The 23,003-nt window shown below is 40.7% G+C and overlaps 1 protein-coding gene across 1 annotated transcript; it reads left to right on the top strand.

The window, feature by feature from the left end:
* The first annotated feature begins 514 nt into the window (after positions 1-514).
* LOC124149649 (galactose-3-O-sulfotransferase 2-like) lies at positions 515-4,394 on the top strand. Its single transcript, XM_046521376.2, has 2 exons — positions 515-602; positions 2,878-4,394. The coding sequence occupies exons 1-2, from the start codon at positions 571-573 to the stop codon at positions 4,073-4,075; spliced, it is 1,230 nt and encodes a 409-aa protein (XP_046377332.2). The 5' UTR covers positions 515-570; the 3' UTR covers positions 4,076-4,394.
* The last annotated feature ends 18,609 nt before the right edge of the window (positions 4,395-23,003 follow it).

Below are 23,003 nucleotides of genomic sequence, written 5' to 3'. Positions count from 1 at the left end.
CATTGGTGAGGTGAAATTGGGTTGAACGTCGCGTCCAAGATTATTGCACTTATATTCCAGCTTTATGACGGCGGTCTGTAAATAATCGAGTCTGGACCAGACAATCCAGTGATTGATATCATGAGCATCGATCCACGCAATTGGGATTGATGACATGTATCAACCAAGTCAGCGAGCCTGACCACCCGATCCCGTTAGTCGCTTTTTACGACAAGCATAGTCACCTTTTACGGCAAGCATGGGTTGCTGAAGACCTATTCTACCCCGGAATCTTCACGGGTACGCATTTTAAGACAAGCATGGGTTGCTGAAGACCTATTCTGCCTTCACGGACCTTCATGGGTCTGTCAATCACTGGTCAAGTCTATACTGACAGTGAATAAAATATATGTTTAAACTAATCAGTTCAGTCGGTCACGTTGTTCTAGTTCGTGAGATTGTCATATGGTATCTGCCATACTTCGAATCGTTATATATAAAACTCTTATCTGATAGTCCATATGACTTCCTTTCTATGTGATAGTATTTCTGTGTCCTAGTCTGCCCAGTATTACTGCTGGAAACGTGGATATGCGTCGTCGCTGTTGGAAATCCATATGCATGTACGTAAATACTCATTTCTTACGCACATGATCCGTGAAGATTCCGGGGTAGAATAGGGCTTCAGCAACCCATGCTTGCCGTAAAAGGTGACTATGCTTGTCGTAAAAGGAGACTAATGGGATCGGGTGGTCAGGCTCGCTGACTTGGTTGATATATGTCATCGATCCCAATTCCGTGGATCGATGCTCATGATATTAATCACTGGATTGTCTGGTCCAGACTTGATTATTTACAGACCGCCTTCATATAGCTGGAATATTGCTGAGTGCAACAACAAAAACACATTGCCTAACAAATACATGTAGTTTGTTTGTTGTTTACCGCCGCACTCAACAATATTCCAGCTGAATGACTCCCACTGACAAACTTGATCCCAATAGGGGTAGTATGTTGAGTACCGTTTTACATTTTATTATGTATGATTTCACCATAATTTATATATTTGAATACTCTACCATATAGACACGCACGGTTGGCCCAGTCGTCTTAGGCGCCACAATTCATATTGCAGAGTTGCGTAAAAGGCGACTAACGGGATCGGTTGGTCAGGCTCGCTGACTTTGTTCATGACCACCCGATCCCGTTAGTCGCCTCTTACAAGCATGGGTTGCTGAAGACCTATTCTAACCCAGAACTTCAATTGTTCTTACATAATCGGGTGAAGATCTGATTTACTGGCAGTTGCGATATAGGACATGAGCATAGCTAACAGTTGCTGTAAACAGTATTCACATGTGCACACATGACCTATGACAGTTTTAAAGAATTCAACCTTATCTTACAGTACTTGTATACATTCCAGAGTAAAATACCCATGCGCTATTTCTACCACTACTGTTTGTGTGGAGAAGATAACGCGACAGGTGGCGACAGTTGCCCCTATCCCTTACAATACCGACCAGCTAGATACAAGAGCACACTGGCTAGATACATTCACTGACATTTTCACTGTTGATGCACTGGTGGCCCAGTCGTCTAAGGCGCCGTAATGTTGTAGTCTTTCTGGCATTACATGTGCCTAGTGTGACATTGTATAAATATTGATGTTGTAGTCTGTCTGGTTTGTTGTTTATCGCCGCACTCAGCAATATTCCAGTTATATGACGGCCGTCTGTAAATAATCGCGTCTGGACCTGACAATCCAGTGATTGATATCATGAGCATCGATCCACGTAATTGGGATCGATGACATGCAGCATCCAAGTCAGCAAACCTGACCATCCGATCCCGTTAGTCGCCTCTTACGACAAGCATAGTCGTCTTTTACGGCAAGCATGGGTTGCTGAAGACCTATTCTAACCCGGATCTTCACGAGTCACACAAAAGTGGTAAACCTGTATTACTTCAGTGATATTTCTCCCCCATCCAGTTGCATCTTTCCGAGTCAAGGGCGTCAACTGACTATACAAGTCCAGTATCCATCCATGCTGAACTAGGCTGGAATTTCTGGGCTTGATCGTAGCGTCACCAGTGGCTATTCTATGCCCTTCCTATTCACCAATCAGATTCCATCTCTCATATCACTTGCAATTGCTTCAAACAAAATGGCGGCGCCCAGTCAAAACGATCTGATCGTTTGATCTATATTGTAATAAAACGGGTCTTAACCCGCGAGGTGCATCAAATTACTTGAGCGCCTTGATTAAAAATATGCCAACATTTGCAAAATATCGGTCGACGCCCAGTTGACAGTATATGTTGTTTGTTTGTTTGTTGTTTAACGCCGCACTCAGCTATATGACGGCCGTCTGTAAATAATCGAGTCTGGACCAGACAATCCAGTGATTAATATCATGAGCATCGATTCACGCAATTGGGATCGATGACATGTATCAACCAAGTCATCGAGCCTGACCACCCGATCCCATTAGTCGCCTTTTACGACAAGCATAGTCGCCTTTTAGGGCAAGTATGGGTTGCTGAAGACCTATTCTACCCCGGAATCTTCACGGGTCCCAGTTGACGGTACGCACGCTTTGGAAATCCTGCTGTCGACCGAAACCTGCACGTTGAAATCCTGTTTACAAACCGGATGTCTAGTTCGTTACGCGATTTTGGTTGGACTATGCATAGACTCGTTGGTCCAGCAAGTATGTAACTGCGGAATCCCTGCCTAGCTCGGCAAGGGTTGAAACTGGACTTTTATAGTCAGTTAAAGCCATTGCCTCGGCAAGATGATCCAGTTTACACGACGTGATATAACTGAAATAATATTCAAAGCAGCATTGAACCAAACTCACTCACTCAAATAACATTTTTTCAATTCATTCTCAGGTTGCTTATTGCTGGCGGCCTCGGCATCCTTTTCGGCAGCCTTATGACGTCACCCCGCTCGTTGCCAGGCAACCACTGGATACGAGATTCATCAAGCGCATGGGGGAAGGGTTCTTCCATGCCAAGAAACCACAACCAATCATCACCATATACCGATGTGTCGAAACAATGTTCCAAAATGAACAACATTGCATTTTTGAAGGTACACAAGTCCGGTAGCACAACAGTAGCCAACATCTTACAACGCTACGCTATCAGGAACCAGCTCAACATTGTTCTTCCAAACAAGAAGAGGGGGTCATATGGCTTCAATTACCTTGGATACAATGGGAATTTTACCATGGAGTCAGTTATTCCGATTCCTCGCAACGAGACTTATAACATACTATGCAACCATGTAATATATAACAGAACAATGTTCAAGAAACTAATACCCAAAGATTCCTTCTATTTAGCCATCGTTCGAGAACCGGAAGAAAGGTTTGTCTCCGCCGCCTTCTACTATGGACTTGTGGGTAAACTAAAGAAAACGGTGCCCGGTATCAACTCTACCAAATACATATTTTCAGAATGGTTAAAGAACCCTTGGAAGTATGGGGTCAGTATGGAAGTATATAACCATGTGGCGTATGACTTCGGGTTGCCCCGACAGAGCTTCCATAACCGTAGTGTGGTAGACGCGTATGTCAGCTCGTTGGATTCGGATTTCGACTTCGTTTTACTAATGGACTATTTTGACGAATCTCTGATGCTTCTGCGTCGCAGGTTGTGTTGGAGCATGAAGGACATGATTTACCTGAGAAGTAACCCGGGAACAAATAAAGTGGATTTCGCTTTCAGCGAGGACGACCGGAAGCGGTTGAAAAAGTGGCAAATGGCGGACGTCGCCATCTTTGAACATTTCCATGCCCGGTTCTGGCGTCAGGTGGAGGCGGAGCGGAGGGGGTTGTTCCTGGAGACGGCGTTCTTTAAACAGGCCCTGAGGAGGGTCAGTGATTTCTGCAAGTACGGGAAGTGGCGATGGCCGTCGGTGGACATTGCGTCCTCGCCCTGGAGTGAATCCTTCACAGTGACTTTGTATGACTGTCATGAGATGGAAGCCAGGGAACTGATAGTTGTTCAAAGACTTCAGCGATCCGCCTGGGCTAGATATAATGCCTCTTTGACAATAACACCAGAACCTAAAATACACAACTAATGCTAGATGCATGTTAGAAAATACTATTCATGTAAACTTATGACCATTTAGCTTGATGGATGAGTAAGAATCATTCCGACCCGTAAAGATCCGTGGTAGAATAGGTCTTCAGCAACCCATACTTGCCGTAGAAGGCGACTATGCTTGTCGTAAGAGGCGACTAACGGGATCTGATGAACCCGCTATTGATGGATTATTGGTTGGTTGGTTGGTTTGTTGTTTAACGCCGCACTCCGCAATATTCCAGCTATATGACGGCGGTCTGTAACATAATCGATGTATCAACCATGTCAACGAGCCTGACCACCCGATCCTTTTAGTCGACTTTTACGACAAGCATGGTCACCTTTTACAACAAGCATGGGTTGCTGAAGACCTATTCTACCCCGGAATCTTCAAGATGCGACTAACGGGATCGGGTGGTCAGGTTCGGTGACTTGGTTGATGCATGTCATCGATTCAAATTACGTGGATCTCTTACGACAAGCATCGTCGCTTTTTAAACAAGCATGGGTTGCTGTGGAAAAGAGAGTCTACGATATGCTTGTATTTTTTTTATGCATGGAAACATGCATTTATATATGTAACAAAGACGGTAAATATTTTGGTAGAATGTAACATGAACGTTGTTATTCTATTCAACATTTAAAACACCGCACTCAGCAATATTCCCGCTAGACTCTCTACATGACGGCGGTCAAATCGAGTCTGTTCTTGACCCGTGAAGATCCGAGGTAAAATAGGTCTTCAGCAACCCATGCTTGCCGTAAAAGGTGACTATGCTTGTCGTAAAAAGCGACTAACGGGATCGGGTGGTCAGGCTCGCTGACTTGGTTGAGGCACGGTCATCGGTCCCAATTGCGTGGATTGATGCTCGTGATATCAATCACTGGATTTTCTGGTCCAGACTCGATTATCTACAGACCGCCGTCATAAAGCTGGAATATTGCTGAGTGCGGCGTTTAACAAGAAACAAACAAAGGTAACGATGATGAAATTGACTTCAAATGTTTTCCACTTCACCATCGTTTTCATACCTGGAAGGGGGCGATACGAAGGACTGATGACGGCGTGGTATTTTTACACGTTTTAAGAGCTTCCTACTTACAATGCGAGAAAAATGAGTGTATCGTTAAAAACACTAATTCAAAACTTGTCGATCGATGCTCACGATGTCAATCAAAGGATTGTCTGATCAAGACTCGATTTTGTCGGTTGGTTGGGCTGGACCAGACAATCCAGTGATTGACATCTAGAGCACTGATCCACGCAATTGGGATACGATTACATGCATCAACCAAGTCAGCAAGCATGACCAACCGATCCCGTAAGTCGCCTCTTACGACAAGGATAGTCGCCTTATACGACAAGCATGGGTTGCCGAAGACCTAATCTACCCCAGATCTTCACGGGTCCGGAGAGAAAGAAAGGAGACATCTTCGTTGAGAGGAACGGTGTCTAGAAAGCTTCGCAATTTTAACATCGCCATCATCTATCACCCGCGCGGACGTCTCTTTTCCATCATCGTGGGCATGGTGGAAGCCATCACAGTTTATGAATATATTCCTTGGCCTCATCATCCGTGGGTAGAAAAAGTTACGCGAACGTACGCATCCACATTCTCGCGAAAATCAACTCAACAAACAACCCTGATATAAATCCAAGTCATCTGTTACAGAGTTTAGCATCATGGCTCAGCTAAAGCACAAAAATATAAAAAGAGTCTATGACCTGTTTTCTCATCATGAACTCCATGTGATGATAAATGGAGTATTTCGATGGCTATTATCTGGCCGACTTCATTGCCTGAAACAACACGTCCCAGAGACAACGAGCAGTGAAAAAGATCGTCAGGCAACTTCTCAAACCCCTCAAATACTCTCATCACAACATTGTTCATCGAGATCCTCAAACTGGCCCTTATACTCATCGGAAAAGATTGGAAAGTAAACTATAAGTAAATGTAGTCGAAGCTGAAAACGGAACATAATCTACCGGAAAGCGACCATAAACACTCAAGATGACATCCACCGGAGGTACAGGCATGAAAACAACATTCAGCGAGCAACATCTTCACGAATACCTTCGATATATGGTTTGGTTAGGTTAGGCTTGCTGATTTGGTTTTGCGCCCCGTGAAGATTCCGGGGTAGAATAGGTCTTCAGCAACCCATGCTTGTCGTAAGAGGCTGTGTTGCAAAATGAAGTAAAATGTCTAGATCGTTTTCTGAACCGTTTTTCTTTACTTGTTAGCAGCCAAATTTCTGCACGTGTACACAACAGACGTAATTCACACTTAACAAAATCAGTAAATGCGCGTGACAGAGTGTTTCGTTTGTTTACAGACCTCCGTCGCCGGCAGGTGTACAGTAATTAAGTCCCCAATATTCCGATCAGTTTGGCTCTGCACAACGGTCAAGAGACTTTAAAATCTTATTGCGATTGGACACGTTTAGTTGTCTAGTGTGTCCAATCGCAATAAGAGTTTAGTCTCTTGACGGTTTACAGAGCCCAACTGGACATTACTGTACACCTGCACAATCCCTTAGCAATATTTCAGCTGTATGACGGCGATCTGTGTTAATATCGACTAGACCCGTGAAGATTCCGGGGTAGAATAGGTCTTCAGCAACCCATGCTTGCCGTAAAAGGCGACTAACGGGATCGGGTGGTCAGGCTCGCTGACTTGGTTGATGAATGTCATCGGTCCCAATTGCGTGGATCGATGCTTATGATGTGAATCTGTGGATTGTCTGGTCCAGACTCGATTATTTACAGACGGCCGTCATATAGCTGGAACATTGCTGAGTGCGGTGTTAAACAACAAGCCGACTCAAACAGACGATCCAGTGATTGAAATGGTGAGCATCGATCCACGCAATATTGTGGTACGATGACATGCATCAACCAAGTCAGCGAGCCTAACCAGATGTTCCCGTTAGTAGCTTTTTACGGCAAGCAGGGTTTGCTGAAGAGCTATTCTACCCAGGATGTTCAGGGGTCTTAAACAAAAAAAAGAAAAAATTGATCACGGCAAGTCGTCACAAATATACATTCCATGTCTGTGTTTACATTAAAGCCTTGTATCGAAAACATGTACATGGCATGTCATTTATACCAGTTGTAAGTGCCAAGGTTTCATTTTGACATGATGTGCAATAAAGATACAAGATATTGTACACTTTTCGGCATAAATTCGTTATGGTGTCTTAGTTGCTGTATATGGTGTTATTTTTGCTTTACAGGAGGATAATAATTCTGCTAACCTAATATGACACGGTATACGGCAACTAAAGACCCCATAACTACTATTATTATGCCTCAAAGTGGGATTGACCAACCAGAGAGCAGAACTACTGACCCCACATGAACCCGTATACTGTATGTAAGAATCCAAGATGGTTGTTACTGACCTTATATGGGACCGTATATACCGTCAGTAATAGCCAGCTTGGATTTTCCAACACCCACCTGACATATTTCACATGAAAATTCTGGTACAGAAAAACGTTATTTGACAGTTTTTTGTGTATGTTTTACTATCATTAATTGTGACGTGCAAGGACATTAATCTGTTTTTTGGATCATGTTCGTGACTTCATTGACAAAGATTATAGTTAAAATTGTCAACAAGGATTGGCCTCTAAGGTTTGAAGAGTAGTCTCCCTTTGACTCTTAAGGTAGGTTGTAAGTGTCAAGTTTTCATTTTGACAACACAAATGCGATATGGGTACCAGAGAGTGTAAACTTTACAGCATATAAATTTGTTATGGTGTCTTAAGTTGCCCTATATACGGTGTCATGTTAGGTAAGCTTCGCCCAATACATTTCTGCTTACGTAACATTACACCGTATACGGCAACTAAAGGCACCATAACTAATAATTTACATTGAGTGAACGGGACACTACACACAATCAGCCAGGTCATGAAATTTGACTGGCCTTTTTCGATTATTTACAGACCACCGCCATAAAGCTCGAATATTGCTGAGTGCGGCGTTAAACAACAAACAAAACAAAACATCTCCCTAAAAATCTCTCCCTAGCCCATCTCTGACTTTTGCTATCACCACAGTATTTCTGTATTTGATACTGACCACTGCCGTCATATTACATATTGCCATTGAATTAACCCGTGAAGATTCCGGGGTAGAATAGGTCTTCAGCAACCCATGCTTGCCGTAAAAGGCGACTATGCTTGTCGACTGATGGGATCGGGTGGTCAGGCTCGCTGACTTGGTTAATGCATGTCATCGCATCCCAATTGCGTGGGTCGGTGGTCATGATGTCAATTACTGAATTGTCTGGCCCAGACTCAATTATTTACAAAGACCACCGTCATATAGCTTAATATTGCTGAATGCGGCGTTAACAACAAACAAATTGACATGAATGGTCGCGAACGATAGCTCTTATAATTCGTCACCACTCACAACATTCCGTAAGCTTCTAGAAGGAATGGCATGTGTTGATGATAAAAAGGCTCTCGTGAGACAAAGTTATTAACTGACATGGCATTGAAATGGGTAGGCGTCTATGTCCACGTAGCCAGGACACCAGTCAGAATAATGGAACAAAGACCACGAATACTATCTGAGCATAATTTGCTTTTTATCCCCCGCCGGGCCAGAATGGCCGAAGGGGGGTTATGTCATGGCGCAGTCCGTCCGTCTGTCTGTCCGTCCCACAGAGGGTACTGAGCTTGTGAAATCAACTCCTCCTACAGTTTCCAGAGAATATCCCTGACACTCTACACACAAGATGTCGACATGTTGATGATTATGTAGCAGGGCGTGGAGTCATCCCAAAGATGACATCCTTACCTTGTCAGCTTGCTGACGGGGTTAACCTCTTTGGTCATGTGGACAAGGCGTCTGACATCGGATCAGAAGGTCCATCGTTCGAATCCCATCACGAGACTCGGAAATTTTATGGCCGCTACATTAAGCATATTGCAGTCCCGTTTCATTTCGACAGAGTTACTGCCCCTGTTTTACGGAGCTTCATTTGCCTAATTGTGAGAGAGGGTACTAAACATGTGAAATCAACTCCTCCTACAGTTAAAATGTGCACATGTTTAATATATCCATATCACAGTGACGTTTCATTTCTTTTCATGTTGAGAGAGTTACTGCCCTTTGTTTATGAAGCTCGATTTGCACAACTGTGAGAGAGGGTACTGTTTTTGTGATGTCAACTCCTACATTTTTCAGGGAATATCCCTGACGTTCTAAACACATGCCGCTGTACACACAACATGTGTTATTGATACATATATCGCAGTCGTTATAAATTTGATTTATTTTAACAGAGTTACTACCCTGGTTTATGATCCTTATTTTTGTCAACTGATACAGGTACAACTTTGCCTCAGGTAACAACCATTATAAAACAATGCCATTTAGTCTCTACAAGATAGACACAATTTTTATGGATAGCAACTTCTTTAATACTGTGAAAAGCGACGTTTCGGTATAGATCCTTATACCGTTGTCAAGCAAGACTGTCTTGCTTGACAACGGTATAAGGATCTATACCGAAACGTCGCTTTTCACAGTATTAAAGAAGTTGTTATCCATAAAAGTTGTGTCTATCTTGTCACCCGTCAACTTCTAAGTAATGCCTATCAAACAAGTCATTTAGTCTCTGTTGTGAAAATGTCACAATATCTAACTATAGTTAGTTTCCTTGTATAAGGCTTTTGTGGGTGAGCTACATCCTTATGGCATTAGCATTCAGACTGGATTACTCCCAACAAAATGTTCTGCACAATTTGTTTCAAATCAGTGCCATCTTCTGTTATTTCATAAAATACAAAGAAAGAATAAACTCGTTAAAAAAATTCATGCGGGGGGTGTTGTGCTCTCAGAGCACTCTTGTTTACATACCTAGATTACCCACAGGGATCTTTAACCAGAACTGTAAATGGCTCCCGGGCTAGGTCACTCGTGGCCCATGTTCGTTGTAACTTATTGAAGGTCGACTGTAGTTATGGACTGACCATTTGATATTAATTAGAGGTGGGATAACTTTGATTTCTGTTTGAAATTTCTCAATATATTCCAGTTATATGACGGCGGGTTGTAAATAATAGTCTGGGCCAGACAATCCAGTGATTGACATCATGAGCATTGACACACGGTCTTCAGCAACCTATGCTTGCCGTAAAAGGCGACAATGCTTGTCGTAAGAGGTGAGTAACGGGATCAGGTTGTAAGGTTTGCTGACTTGGTTGATGCATGTCATCGTGCCCCAATTGTTTAGATCGTTGCTCATGATGTCAATAACTGGATTGTCTGGTCCAGATCGCCGTCATGTAGCTAGAATATTGCTGAGTGCGGCGTCAAACAAACAAACAAACAAGGTCGCCCTTTACGGAAAGAATGGGTTGCTGAAGACCTATTCTACCCCGGATCTTCACGGGGCGGAAATACCTTATATGCAGATCAGAGTGAGTGCTTGGATGAAACTCGAGACCCGTGAAGATCCGGGGTCAAATAGGTCTTCAGCAACCCATGCTTGCCGTAATAGGCGACTATGCTTGTCGTAGGAGGCGACTAACGAGATCGGGTGGTCAGCCTCGCTGACTTGGTTGATGATGCATGTCATCGATCCCAATTGCGTTAAACAACAAACAAATAAACAAAACCGGTATTACCGCTCTTAGCAATATTCCAGCCACATCTTTGTACGCATATGAAACGGCTTAAACATGTTGTCCAACAGCCACCAAGCAACGTTAAAGAACAGTCTTCCACTATGTTCTAAACACATTCTGCTTGATATCTTTTATCTGTTAAATATTCATGGAATACATTATTCTTTTAAATAATAAAATAAATCATCATGCATTCAGATATGCAGATTATTTTACAGAACATACTTGTAAATGACATTATTGGATATTGAACCTTCTCTTTCTGTCTCATGCTGCAGTCAGCTATATATACACATGCACAAAAGTTAAGCGCCACCATATTCATAGTCTCTTGATTTCACGTGTGGGAATCAGGAATATGATGATGTATGACTGAATTAGGCTTCCATAGTTTCATGAACCCAAATTTGTCCAGATACCACAAGGAAAGCGTGCTTTACGTGTTGCTGCAGTTCTTCTACCCTATAAATAGTGAAATTCAAGTTTCAGACACGTGGTTGCATTTTGCTCCTATGCGAGATTCCCCTTCCAATAGAGGTTGAAAATCAGCCATGGTGAAGAGAAAGTTAACGAACGCTGAAAGATGGCAAGTGATAGGCATGAAAAATGCTGGCATGTCATGCAGGGCAATTGCAAGACAAATGGGTCGTCATCACAGTGTTATCACTCGTTTGATTGTCAAACATGGTCAAACCAATGATGTCAATGACAGGCATAGGTCTGGTAGGCCAAGAAAGACCTCTAACAGAGAGGATAGATGTCTTTTCAGGAGAGTCAGACGAAATCCATTTGCCACTTCAATTTAAGACTGCAGTGGATTACCCATCAGAGACTCTCGACGATGACCGTAAGGCGTCGCCTCAGAGCGGCAAGTTATAACACCAGAAGACCAGTAAAACGTCCTCAACTGACTGAGGGGCACATGCGGAATCGTCTGATATGGTGTCGAGCCTGTAGTCGATGGAACTTGGCCAACTGGAGAAGGATCCATTGGTCTGACGAGTGTCAAATGCTGCTACGAACTGTTGATGATCGAATACGTGTTTGGAGGCAACGTAACACTCGTTTTGCACCAAGGAACATCCAGAAGAACTCAGCATGTGTGTGTGGGGTGGGGGTGGGGGGTGTAGGGTGGGGGTGTAGGGGGGGGGGGGGGGGGGGCTCTGTCATGATATGGGGTTGTGTTTCCTTCGGCTGCAAACTTCCGCTGGTGACAATTCGTGGAAACCTGAATGGCCAACAATACCGAGATGCCATTCTTCGTCCAGTGGTAGTCCCTCATTTTGACAACCATCCTCTTCTGACAAGACCTGTTTCCATGGACGACAATGCTACACCACACAGATCTCGGGCAGTTTTGACTTATTTGCGTCAAGAAGCTATTGCCACTCTTCCTTGGCCGGCCTGTAGTCCGGATCTTAATCCGATTGAGCATCTCTGGGACATTCTTTGCCGGAAAATCAGACATCGTGATCCCCAAGTTCAAAATCTCGCTGGACTTGAAGCCGCACTGCATGGAGAATGGATCTGTTTGCCTCAGAGAAGCATTCAACGACTTATATGAGGCGTAGGGTTGAAACTGTGGTCAATGTCCGTGGATCATACACACGTTACTGACGTTTCTGCCTTGCAATAGACTCTGCACTCCCTAGGGTGTCTATGAGACGCCTGATATGGCCTGCTGATATCATGACAGTTACATGACAAAAAAAGTTTTTCAATGTTTCTAATCCTTCAATTTCTGGTCTTCAGTAAAATTCTGGTCTGCTCATATTCTTTTGGAACACAAGATAAACTTGCTTTGGGACAACTTTTGCATCACTTGAAGGTTTACATATACGGCTTATAACAATCGTACATCTCGTTATAATAGTCATCATTAAGTGCCAAAAGTTACAGCTCACAAATATGGTGGGTGGCGCTAAACTTTTGTGCATGTGTATATCATAGAGTGAGTGAGTGAGTGAGTGAGTGAGTTAAGATTTAACGTCACTGCGACAGTATTTCAGCAATATCATGACTAGAAGTACATTAATAATACATTTAATTAAACTAAATAAAATCCTGTCAACGATGGATAATAAAATGACAAGATTTATCACAGATTATATTTAAAACTAGTAGATAGCCATAAACATATAACGCCATACGTAACAATACAAGACAAAAAAAATGAGCTATAGACCGCCAGCCACTGAAGAGAGCTCACCATGCTAGGGTCCATGGGGACTTACAGTACTTTTGCTACCTGCATGGACCCCAGCCGGATTTACATCATTCCTTCAGCTGTTGGCGATTATTGACAAAGTTAGCAAACATTAAAAATAACACATATGCTACGATTAAAAACGTGGTAGAAACAAACATACCTTGAAAGACGTGGTCTTACATACCCTCCCAGGGGGACGATAATTTTACGCTACTTTAACCCCCTTCGAGGATATAGCCACTTACAATTTCAGTTACTGATTTATTTTACCAATTGTAAAAGATTATTTATTTACAAAAAAATAATAATCAAAATTTATGAAACAATTCGATTTCTTTATATAGGTCAGTAAATAATAATCAATCTGTGATAGACATACCATGCAACATATACACAACATCATAAAAAATAAATAGGTCTTCAGCAACCCATGCTTGTCGTAAAAGGCGAGTATGCTTTTCGTAATAGGCGACTAACCGGATCGGGTGGTCAGGCTCGCTGACTTGGTTGATGCATGTCATCGTATCCCAATTGCGTGGATCGATGGTAATGACGTCAATCACTGGATTGTCTGGTCCAGACTCGATTATTTACAGACCGCCGTCATACAGCTGGAATATTGCTCAGTGCGGCCTTAAACAACAAACAAATCATGATTAACTATATATTTGGAACTATAAACAAGCCACATTATTTTCAATCACTTTGTTTCTTGTAAGGCACTTGGAATATTATTATCTGGAGTGTCACTCAATACAAAAGATATTTTTTGCGTTATTGTTAGCGATATTATTTACACTACAAACCTTTACTATGCTATATACACCATATGATTAATGTCTTTTCAAGCTTGGTTACTTAAATTGCATGCCACATACTTATTATTACTGTGTGAATGAACGTGCATTACCGGTATGCTGTATACACCACTACAATACTATACTGCAGTATACACCACTACAATGCTATACTGCTGTGTGCACCGCTACAATGCTATGCTGTTGTATACACCACTGAAATGCTATAATGCTTTATACACCACTACAATGCTATACTGCTGTATACACCACTACAATACTATACTGCTGTATACACCACTACAATACTATACTGCTGTATACACCACTACAATGCTATACTGCTGTATACACTACTACAATGCTATACTGCTGAATACACCACTATAATCCTATACTGCTGTATACACCACTACAATGCTATACTGCTGTATTCACCACTACAATGCTATACTGCTGTATACACTACTACAAATAGTACAATGCTATACTGCTGTATACACCACTACAATACTATAATGCTGTATACACCACTACAATACTATACTGCTGTATACACCACTACAATGCTATACTGCTGTATACACTACTACAAATAGTACAATGCTATACTGCTGTATGCACCACTACAATGCTATGCTGCTGTATACACCACTAAAATGCTATACTGCTTTATACACCACTACAATACTATACTGCTGTATACACTACTACAATACTATACTGCTGTATACACCACTACAAAGCTATACTGCTGTATACACCACTACAATGCTATACTGTTGTATACACTACTACAAATAGTACAATGCTATACTGCTGTATGCACCACTACAATGCTATGCTGTTGTATACACCACTAAAATGCTATACTGCTTTATACACCACTACAATGCTATACTGCTGTATACACTACTACAATACTATACTGCTGTATACACCACTACACAGCTATACTGCTGTATACACCACTACAATGCTATACTGTTGTATAAACCACTACAATATTAATCTGCTGTATACACCACCTCAATACGATACTGCTGTATACACTACTACAAAAAGTACAATGCTATACTGCTGTATACATCACTACAATGCTATACTGCTGTATACACTGCTACACTGCTATACTGCTGTATACACCACCACAATGCTATACTGCTGTATACACTACTACAAATAGTACAATGCTATACCGCTGTATACACCACTACAATACTATACTGCTGTATAAACCACTACAATGCCATACTGCTGTATACACCACTACAATGCTAGACTGTTGTATACACCACTACAATGCTATACTGCTGTATACACTGCTACAATGCTATACTGCTGTATACACCACTACAATACTATACTGCTGTATACACTACTACAAATAGTACAATGCTATACTGCTGTATACACCACTACAATACTATTTTCCTGTATACATCACTACAATGCTATACTGCTGTATACACCACTACAATGCTAGACTGATGTATACACCACTACAATGCTATACTGCTGTATACACCACTACAACATTATACTGCTGTATACACAACTACAATGCTATACTGCTGTATACACCACTTCAATGCTATACTGCTGTATACACCACTACAATGCTATACTGCTGTATTCACCACTATAATGCTATACTGATGTATACACCACTGCAATACTATACTGCTGTATACACCACTACAATGCTATACTGCTGTATACACCACCACAATGCTATACTGCTGTATACACTACTACAAATAGTACAATGCTATACTGCTGTATACACCACTACAATACTATACTGCTGTATACACCACTACAATGATATACTGCTGTATACACTACTACAATACTATAATGCTGTATACACCACTACACAGCTATACTGCTGTATACACCACTACAATGCTATACTGTTGTATAAACCACTACAATATTATACTGCTGTATACACCACCACAATACTATGCTGCTGTATACACTACTACAAAAAGTACAATGCTATACTGCTGTATACACCACTGCAATACTATACTGCTGTATACACCACTACAATACCATACTGCTGTATACACCACTACAATAATATACTGCTGTATACACCGCTACAATGCTATGCTGCTGTATACACCACTGAAATGCTATACTGCTTTATACACCACTACAATGCTATACTGCTGTATATACTACTACAATACTATACTGCTGTATACACCACTACAAAGCTATACTGCTGTATACACCACTACAATGCTATATTGTTGTATAAACCACTACAATATTATACTGCTGTATACACCACCACAATGCTATACTGCTGTATACACTACTACAAATAGTACAATGCTATACTGCTGTATACACCACTACAATACTATACTGCTGTATACACCACTACAATGCTTTACTGCTGTATACACCACTACAATGCTAGATTGTTGTATACACCACTACAATACTATACTGCTGTATACACTGCTATAATGCTTTACTGTTGTATACACCACCACAATGCTATACTGCTGTATACACTACTACAAATAGTACAATGCTATACTGCTGTATACACCACTACAATACTATACTGCTGTATACACCACTACAATGCTATACTGCTGTATACACCACTACAATACTATACTGCTGTATACACCACTACAATAATATACTGCTGTATACACCGCTACAATGCTATGCTGCTGTATACACCACTGAAATGCTATACTGCTTTATACACCACTACAATGCTATACTGCTGTATATACTACTACAATACTATACTGCTGTATACACCACTACAAAGCTATACTGCTGTATACACCACTACAATGCTATATTGTTGTATAAACCACTACAATATTATACTGCTGTATTCACAACCACAATGCTATACTGCTGTATACACTACTACAAAAAGTACAATGCTATACTGCTGTATACACCACTACAATACTATACTGCTGTACACACCACCACAATGCTATACTGCTGTATACACCACTACAATGCTAGACTGCTGTATACACCACTACAATGTTATTCTGCTGTATACACTGCTACAATGCTATACTGCTGTATGCACCCCCACAATTCTATACTGCTGTATACACCACTACAATACTATACTGCTGTATACACCACTACAATGCTATACTGCTGTATACACCACTCCAATGCTAGACTGATGTATACACCACTACAATGCTATACTGCTGTATACACCACTACAATACTATACTGCTGTACACACCACCACAATGCTATACTGCTGTATACACCACTACAATGCTAGACTGCTGTATACACCACTACAATGCTATACTGCTGTATACACTGCTACAATGCTATACTGCTGTATACACCCCCACAATGCTATACTGCTGTATACACTACTACAAACAGTACAATGCTATACTGCTGTATACACCACTACAATACTATACTGCTGTATACACCACTACAATGCTATACTGCTGTATACACCACTCCAATGCTAGACTGATGTATACACCACTACAATGCTATACTGCTGTATACACCACTACAATATTATACTGCTGTATACACAACTACAATGAGTGAGTGAGTGAGTGAGTGAGTTAAGATTTAAAGTCACATCGGCAATATTTAAGCCATATAGTGACTAAATCAAGTTATACAGTAAAAATACATTCATATAGACATTAAAATCTGTTGACAAAGGACAGTAAAAGCACTAGACTATCAGAGATATAGATTTAAAACAAGCATGTTACCATAAAAATGTGACTAACCTGAACAATACATTATAAAAATGGGCTATAGATCACCAATTACCAAAGGTAGGTCACCATACTAGGGACCATGGGGACTTACGGTACATCTGCTTCCTGCATAGTACCACAGCAGGATTTACACCATCCCTCTGGCTACTGGTGATTGTTAGACATTTGAAGCCAAAGTATTTAAAATCAACAAATATTCTACGATTAAAATCCAGGAAAATGAAACATACATTTAAGGAAGTGGGACTTTTGCATCCTCTCAGGGGGACAATTATTTTACGATACTTCAACCCCCTTTGAAGGTGCAGCCACAAACAATCAGTTATTGAATCATTCTACCAAATTAAAATCACATACTTTTAACAATACATATAATCAAAATTTATCTATTAACTAAATTTCTTTGAAAAATCCAAGAATTAAATGAGAACTTACATTGAAAAGATCCTTTATGGATACTATACTGCTGTATACACCACTACAATACTATACTGCTGTATACACCACGACAATGCTATAATGCTGTATACACCACTACATAGCTATACTGCTGTATACACCACTACAATGCTAGACTGCTGTATACACTACAAATAGTACAATGTTATATTGTTGTGTACACCACTACAATGCTATACTGCTGTATACACCACTACAATGCTATACTGCTGTATACACTGCTACAATGCTATACTACTGTTTACACCACTACAATCCCAAACTGCTGTATACACTACAAATAGTACAATGTTATACTGTTGTGTACATCAGTACAATGCTATACTGCTGTATACACCACTACAATGCTATGCTGCTGTATACACCACTACATAGGTATACTGCTGTATACACCACTACATAGCTATACTGCTGTATACACCACTACAATGCTATACTGCTGTATACACCACTACAATGCTTGACTGCTGTATACACCACTACAATGCTATACTGCTGTATACACCACTACATAGGTATACTGCTGTATACACCACTACATAGCTATACTGCTGTATACACCACTACAATGCTATACTGCTGTATACACCACTACAATGCTTGACTGCTGTATACACCACTACAATGCTATACTGCTGTATACACCACTACAATACTATACTGCTGTATACACCACTACATAGCTATACTGCTGTATACACCACTACAATGCTAGACTGCTGTATACACTACAAATAGTACAATGTCATATTGTTGTGTACACCACTACAATGCTATACTGCTGCATACACCACTACAATGCTATACTGCTGTATACACTGCTACAATGCTATACTACTGTATACACCACTACAATCCTAAACTGCTGTATACACTACAAATAGTACAATGTTATACTGTTGTGTACACCAACACAATGCTATACTGCTGTATACACCACTACAATGCTATGCTGCTGTATACACCACTACATAGGTATACTGCTGTATACACCACTACATAGCTATACTGCTGTATACACCACTACAATGCTATACTGCTGTATACACCACTACAATGCTTGACTGCTGTATACACCACTACAATGCTATACTGCTGTGTACACCACTACATAGGTATACTGCTGTATACACCACTACATAGCTATACTGCTGTATACACCACTACAATGCTATACTGCTGTATACACCACTACAATGCTATACTGATGTTTACACTACTACAATGCTATACTGCTGTATACACCACTACAATGCTATACTGCTGTATACACTACTACAATGCAATACTGCTGTTTACACTACTACAATGCTATACTGCTGTATACACCACTACAATGCTATACTGCTGTATACACTACTACAATGCTATACTGCTGTATACACCACTACAATGCAATATGCACCACGTGATTCATATCTATACAATGCTAAAAATTGCAACACAGCTTGCCCAATGTATGCAATGGACAGTGTCGTGTAAACCTTTCTCTTTTCTCTCTCACGCCCCACAAAATATTACATCATTTACGTCATGCTAAAATTGACATATATATTGTCATCTATACAGCTTCAACAATATCTATATCAAGCAACATATATGGTACACCTGAATCCACACTACATCATCAATATGTTCATACTATTAAGGCAAAATACTCTTTGTTGACAACAAAACCAACACTTAGATCATGACACAAAATACGAGGCAGCGTTAGGAACTAACTGTTTTAGTCAACAAGTCCTAATAATTGATAACATATAGCAAAACCCTTAATATGTCAAATTCCTACTGGTCCATATGATACCTTAACTAATGTGAAATTAGTACACGAGTACAACGCTAGCAAAGGATGCTTCTTCCTGTGCCAACCCGTGAAGATCCGGGGTAGAATTGGTCTTCAGCAACCTATAATTGTCGTAAAAGGCGACTATGCTTGTCGTAAAAGGCGACTAACATGATCGGGTGATCAGGCTCGCTGACTTGGTTGACACGTGTCATCGATCCCAATTGCGTAGATCGATGTTCATGCTGTCACTCACTGGATTGTCTGGTCCAGACTCGATTATTTACAGACCGCCATCATATAGCTGGAATATTGCTGAGTGCGGCATTAAACAAAAAACAAACAAACACACAAACGTTAGTCGCCTCTTACAACAAGCGTGCGTTGCTGAAGATCTATTCTAACCCCGATGTTCACGGGACAATTAGCTTACTGACTTACTGAAAATTGGTCAGTTGACCGTGGATAAACCCCTATGACATTATGTAATGTCCACAACAAGAGACATCACAATAACACAGTTCCTCCTACGCGAACGTATCTTCTTCAAGTGGCATTTAGATGTTGGTATGATGAACAAGGGAGATGTTCTATGGATATACAACTTCTTTATCACAATGAACAAAATATATTTAGATTAAGGAACAAAACGTGTCTGAGTTTGTGTGGACCATAAATTAAAAAATTCGGGTGTCAACATTATTGGGGAAACAAAACTTTTTCAACATGTGAGGTTTCATTGGTCCAGTGGTTTCCGAAGATAAGATTTTTTTCAGAGAGAGATACAATGTCACATTAGGCAGATGTCTTGCCAGATAGACTACAACATCAATGTTTATACAATGTCACACAAGGAATATGTTCTGCCAGATAGGCTACAACATCAATATTTGCACAATGTCACACTTGGCAGATGTCTTGCCAGATAGACGACAACATCAATATTTACACAATGTAAGACTGGGCAAATGTCTTCCCAGATAGACGACAACATCAATGTTACACAATGTCACACTAGGCATACATGTATGTCCAGCCAGATAGACTACAGCATCAATATTTACACAATGTCAGACTGGGCAAATGTCTTCCCAGATAGACGACAACATCAATATTTATACAATGTCACACTGGGCATATGTTCCGCCAGATAGATTACAACATCAATATTATACAATGTCCATCTAGCCAGATGTCTTGCCAGATAGACTACAACATCAATATTTACACAATGTCACACTGGGCATATGTTCTGCCAGATAGACTACAGCATCAATGTTGATGCAATGTTACACGAGGCATATGTCCTGCCAGATAGGCTACAATATCGATTTGTACACAATGTCACACTAGGCATATGTCCTGCAAGATATACTACAACATCAATATTTACACAATGTCACACTGGGCATATGTCCTGCCTGATAGACTACAACATCAATATTTACACAATGTCACACTGGGTATATGTCCTGCTAGATAGACTACAACATCAATATTTATACAATGTTACACTGGGCATATGTCCTGCCAGATAGACTACAACATCAATATTTACACAATGTCACACTTGGCATATGTCCTACCAGGCAGACTAAAACATCAATAATGATACAATGTCACACTGGGCATATGTCCTGCCAGGTAGACTACAACATCAATATTTATACAATGTCACACTGGGCATATGTCCTGCCAGATATACGACATCAATGTTGATACAATGTCACACTAGGCATTTGTCCTGCCAGGTAGACGACAACATCAATATTTATACAATGTTAAACGAGGCATATGTCCTACCAGATAGACTACAACAATAATATTTACACAATGTCACACTGGGCATATGTCCTGCCAGATAGACTACAAAATCAATATTTACACAATGTCACACTGGGCATATGTCCTGCCAGATAGACGACAACATCAATATTTACACAATGTCACACTAGGCATTTGTCCTGCCAGATAGACGACAACATCAATATTTACACAATGTCACACTGGGCAAATGTCCTGCAAGGTAGACTACAACATCAATATTTATACAATGTCACACTGGGCATATGTCCTGCCAGATAGACGACAACATCAATATTTACACAATGTCACACTGGGCATATGTCCTGCCAGATAGAGGACAACATCAATGTTGATACAATGTCACACTAGGCCTATGTCCTGCCAGGTAGACTACAACATCAATATTTACACAATGTCACACTGGGCATATGTCCTGCCAGATAGACGACAACACCAATGGTGATACAATGTCACACTAGGCATTTATCCTGCCAGGTAGACGACAACATCAATATTCATACAATGTTACACGAGGCATATGTCCTTCCACATAGATTACAACATCAATATTTACACAATGTCACACTGGGCATATGTCCTGCCAGATAGACTACAACATCAATGTTTATAAAATGTCACACTAGGCATATGTCCTGCCAGATAGACCACAACATCAATTTATATACAATGTCACACTTGGCATATGTTCCGCCAGATAGATTACAACATCAATACTTATACAATGTCCATCTAGCCAGATGTCTTGCCAGATAGACTACAACATCAATATTTACACAATGTCACATTAGGCATATGTCTTGCCAGATAGACTACAACATCAATGTTTATAAAATGTCACACTAGGCATATGTCCTGCCAGATAGACCACAACATCAATATTTATACAATGTCACACTGGGCATATGTTCCGCCAGATAGATTACAACATCAATACTTATACAATGTCCATCTAGCCAGATGTCTTGCAAGATAGACTACAACATCAATATTTACACAATGTCACTCTGGGAATATGTCCTGACAGATAGACGAAAACATCAATATTTACACAATGTCACACTTGGCATATGTTCTGCCAGATAGACTACAACATCAATATTTATACAATGTTACACTTGGCATATGTCCTGCCAGATAGACTACAACATCAATATTTACACAATGTCACACTGGGCATATGTTCTGCCAGATAGACTACAACATCAATGTTTATACAATGTCACACTAAGCATATGTTCTGCCAGATAGGCTACAATATCAATTTGTACACAATGTCACACTAGGCATATGTCCTGCCAGATAGACGACAACATCAATATTTACACAATGTCACACTGGGCATATGTCCTGCCTGATAGACTACAACATCAATATTTACACAATGTCACACTTGGCATATGTCCTGCCAGATAGACGACAACATC

Source organism: Haliotis rufescens, unplaced genomic scaffold (assembly GCF_023055435.1).
Source record: "Haliotis rufescens isolate VD_foot unplaced genomic scaffold, xgHalRufe1.0.p SCAF_7, whole genome shotgun sequence".
Taxonomy (NCBI): domain Eukaryota; kingdom Metazoa; phylum Mollusca; class Gastropoda; order Lepetellida; family Haliotidae; genus Haliotis; species Haliotis rufescens.
The sequence above is the reverse complement of the archived record's forward strand: the minus strand, read 5'-3'. Positions and strand labels throughout refer to the sequence as shown.

Excerpts from the sequence above, each read along its gene's own strand:
- LOC124149649 (XM_046521376.2), top strand. The coding sequence starts at position 571 with ATGCGTCGTCGCTGTTGGAAATCCATATGCAT. Across the intron at positions 603-2,877 it reads TGTTGGAAATCCATATGCAT|GTTGCTTATTGCTGGCGGCC; the intron begins GTACGTAAATAC and ends ATTCATTCTCAG.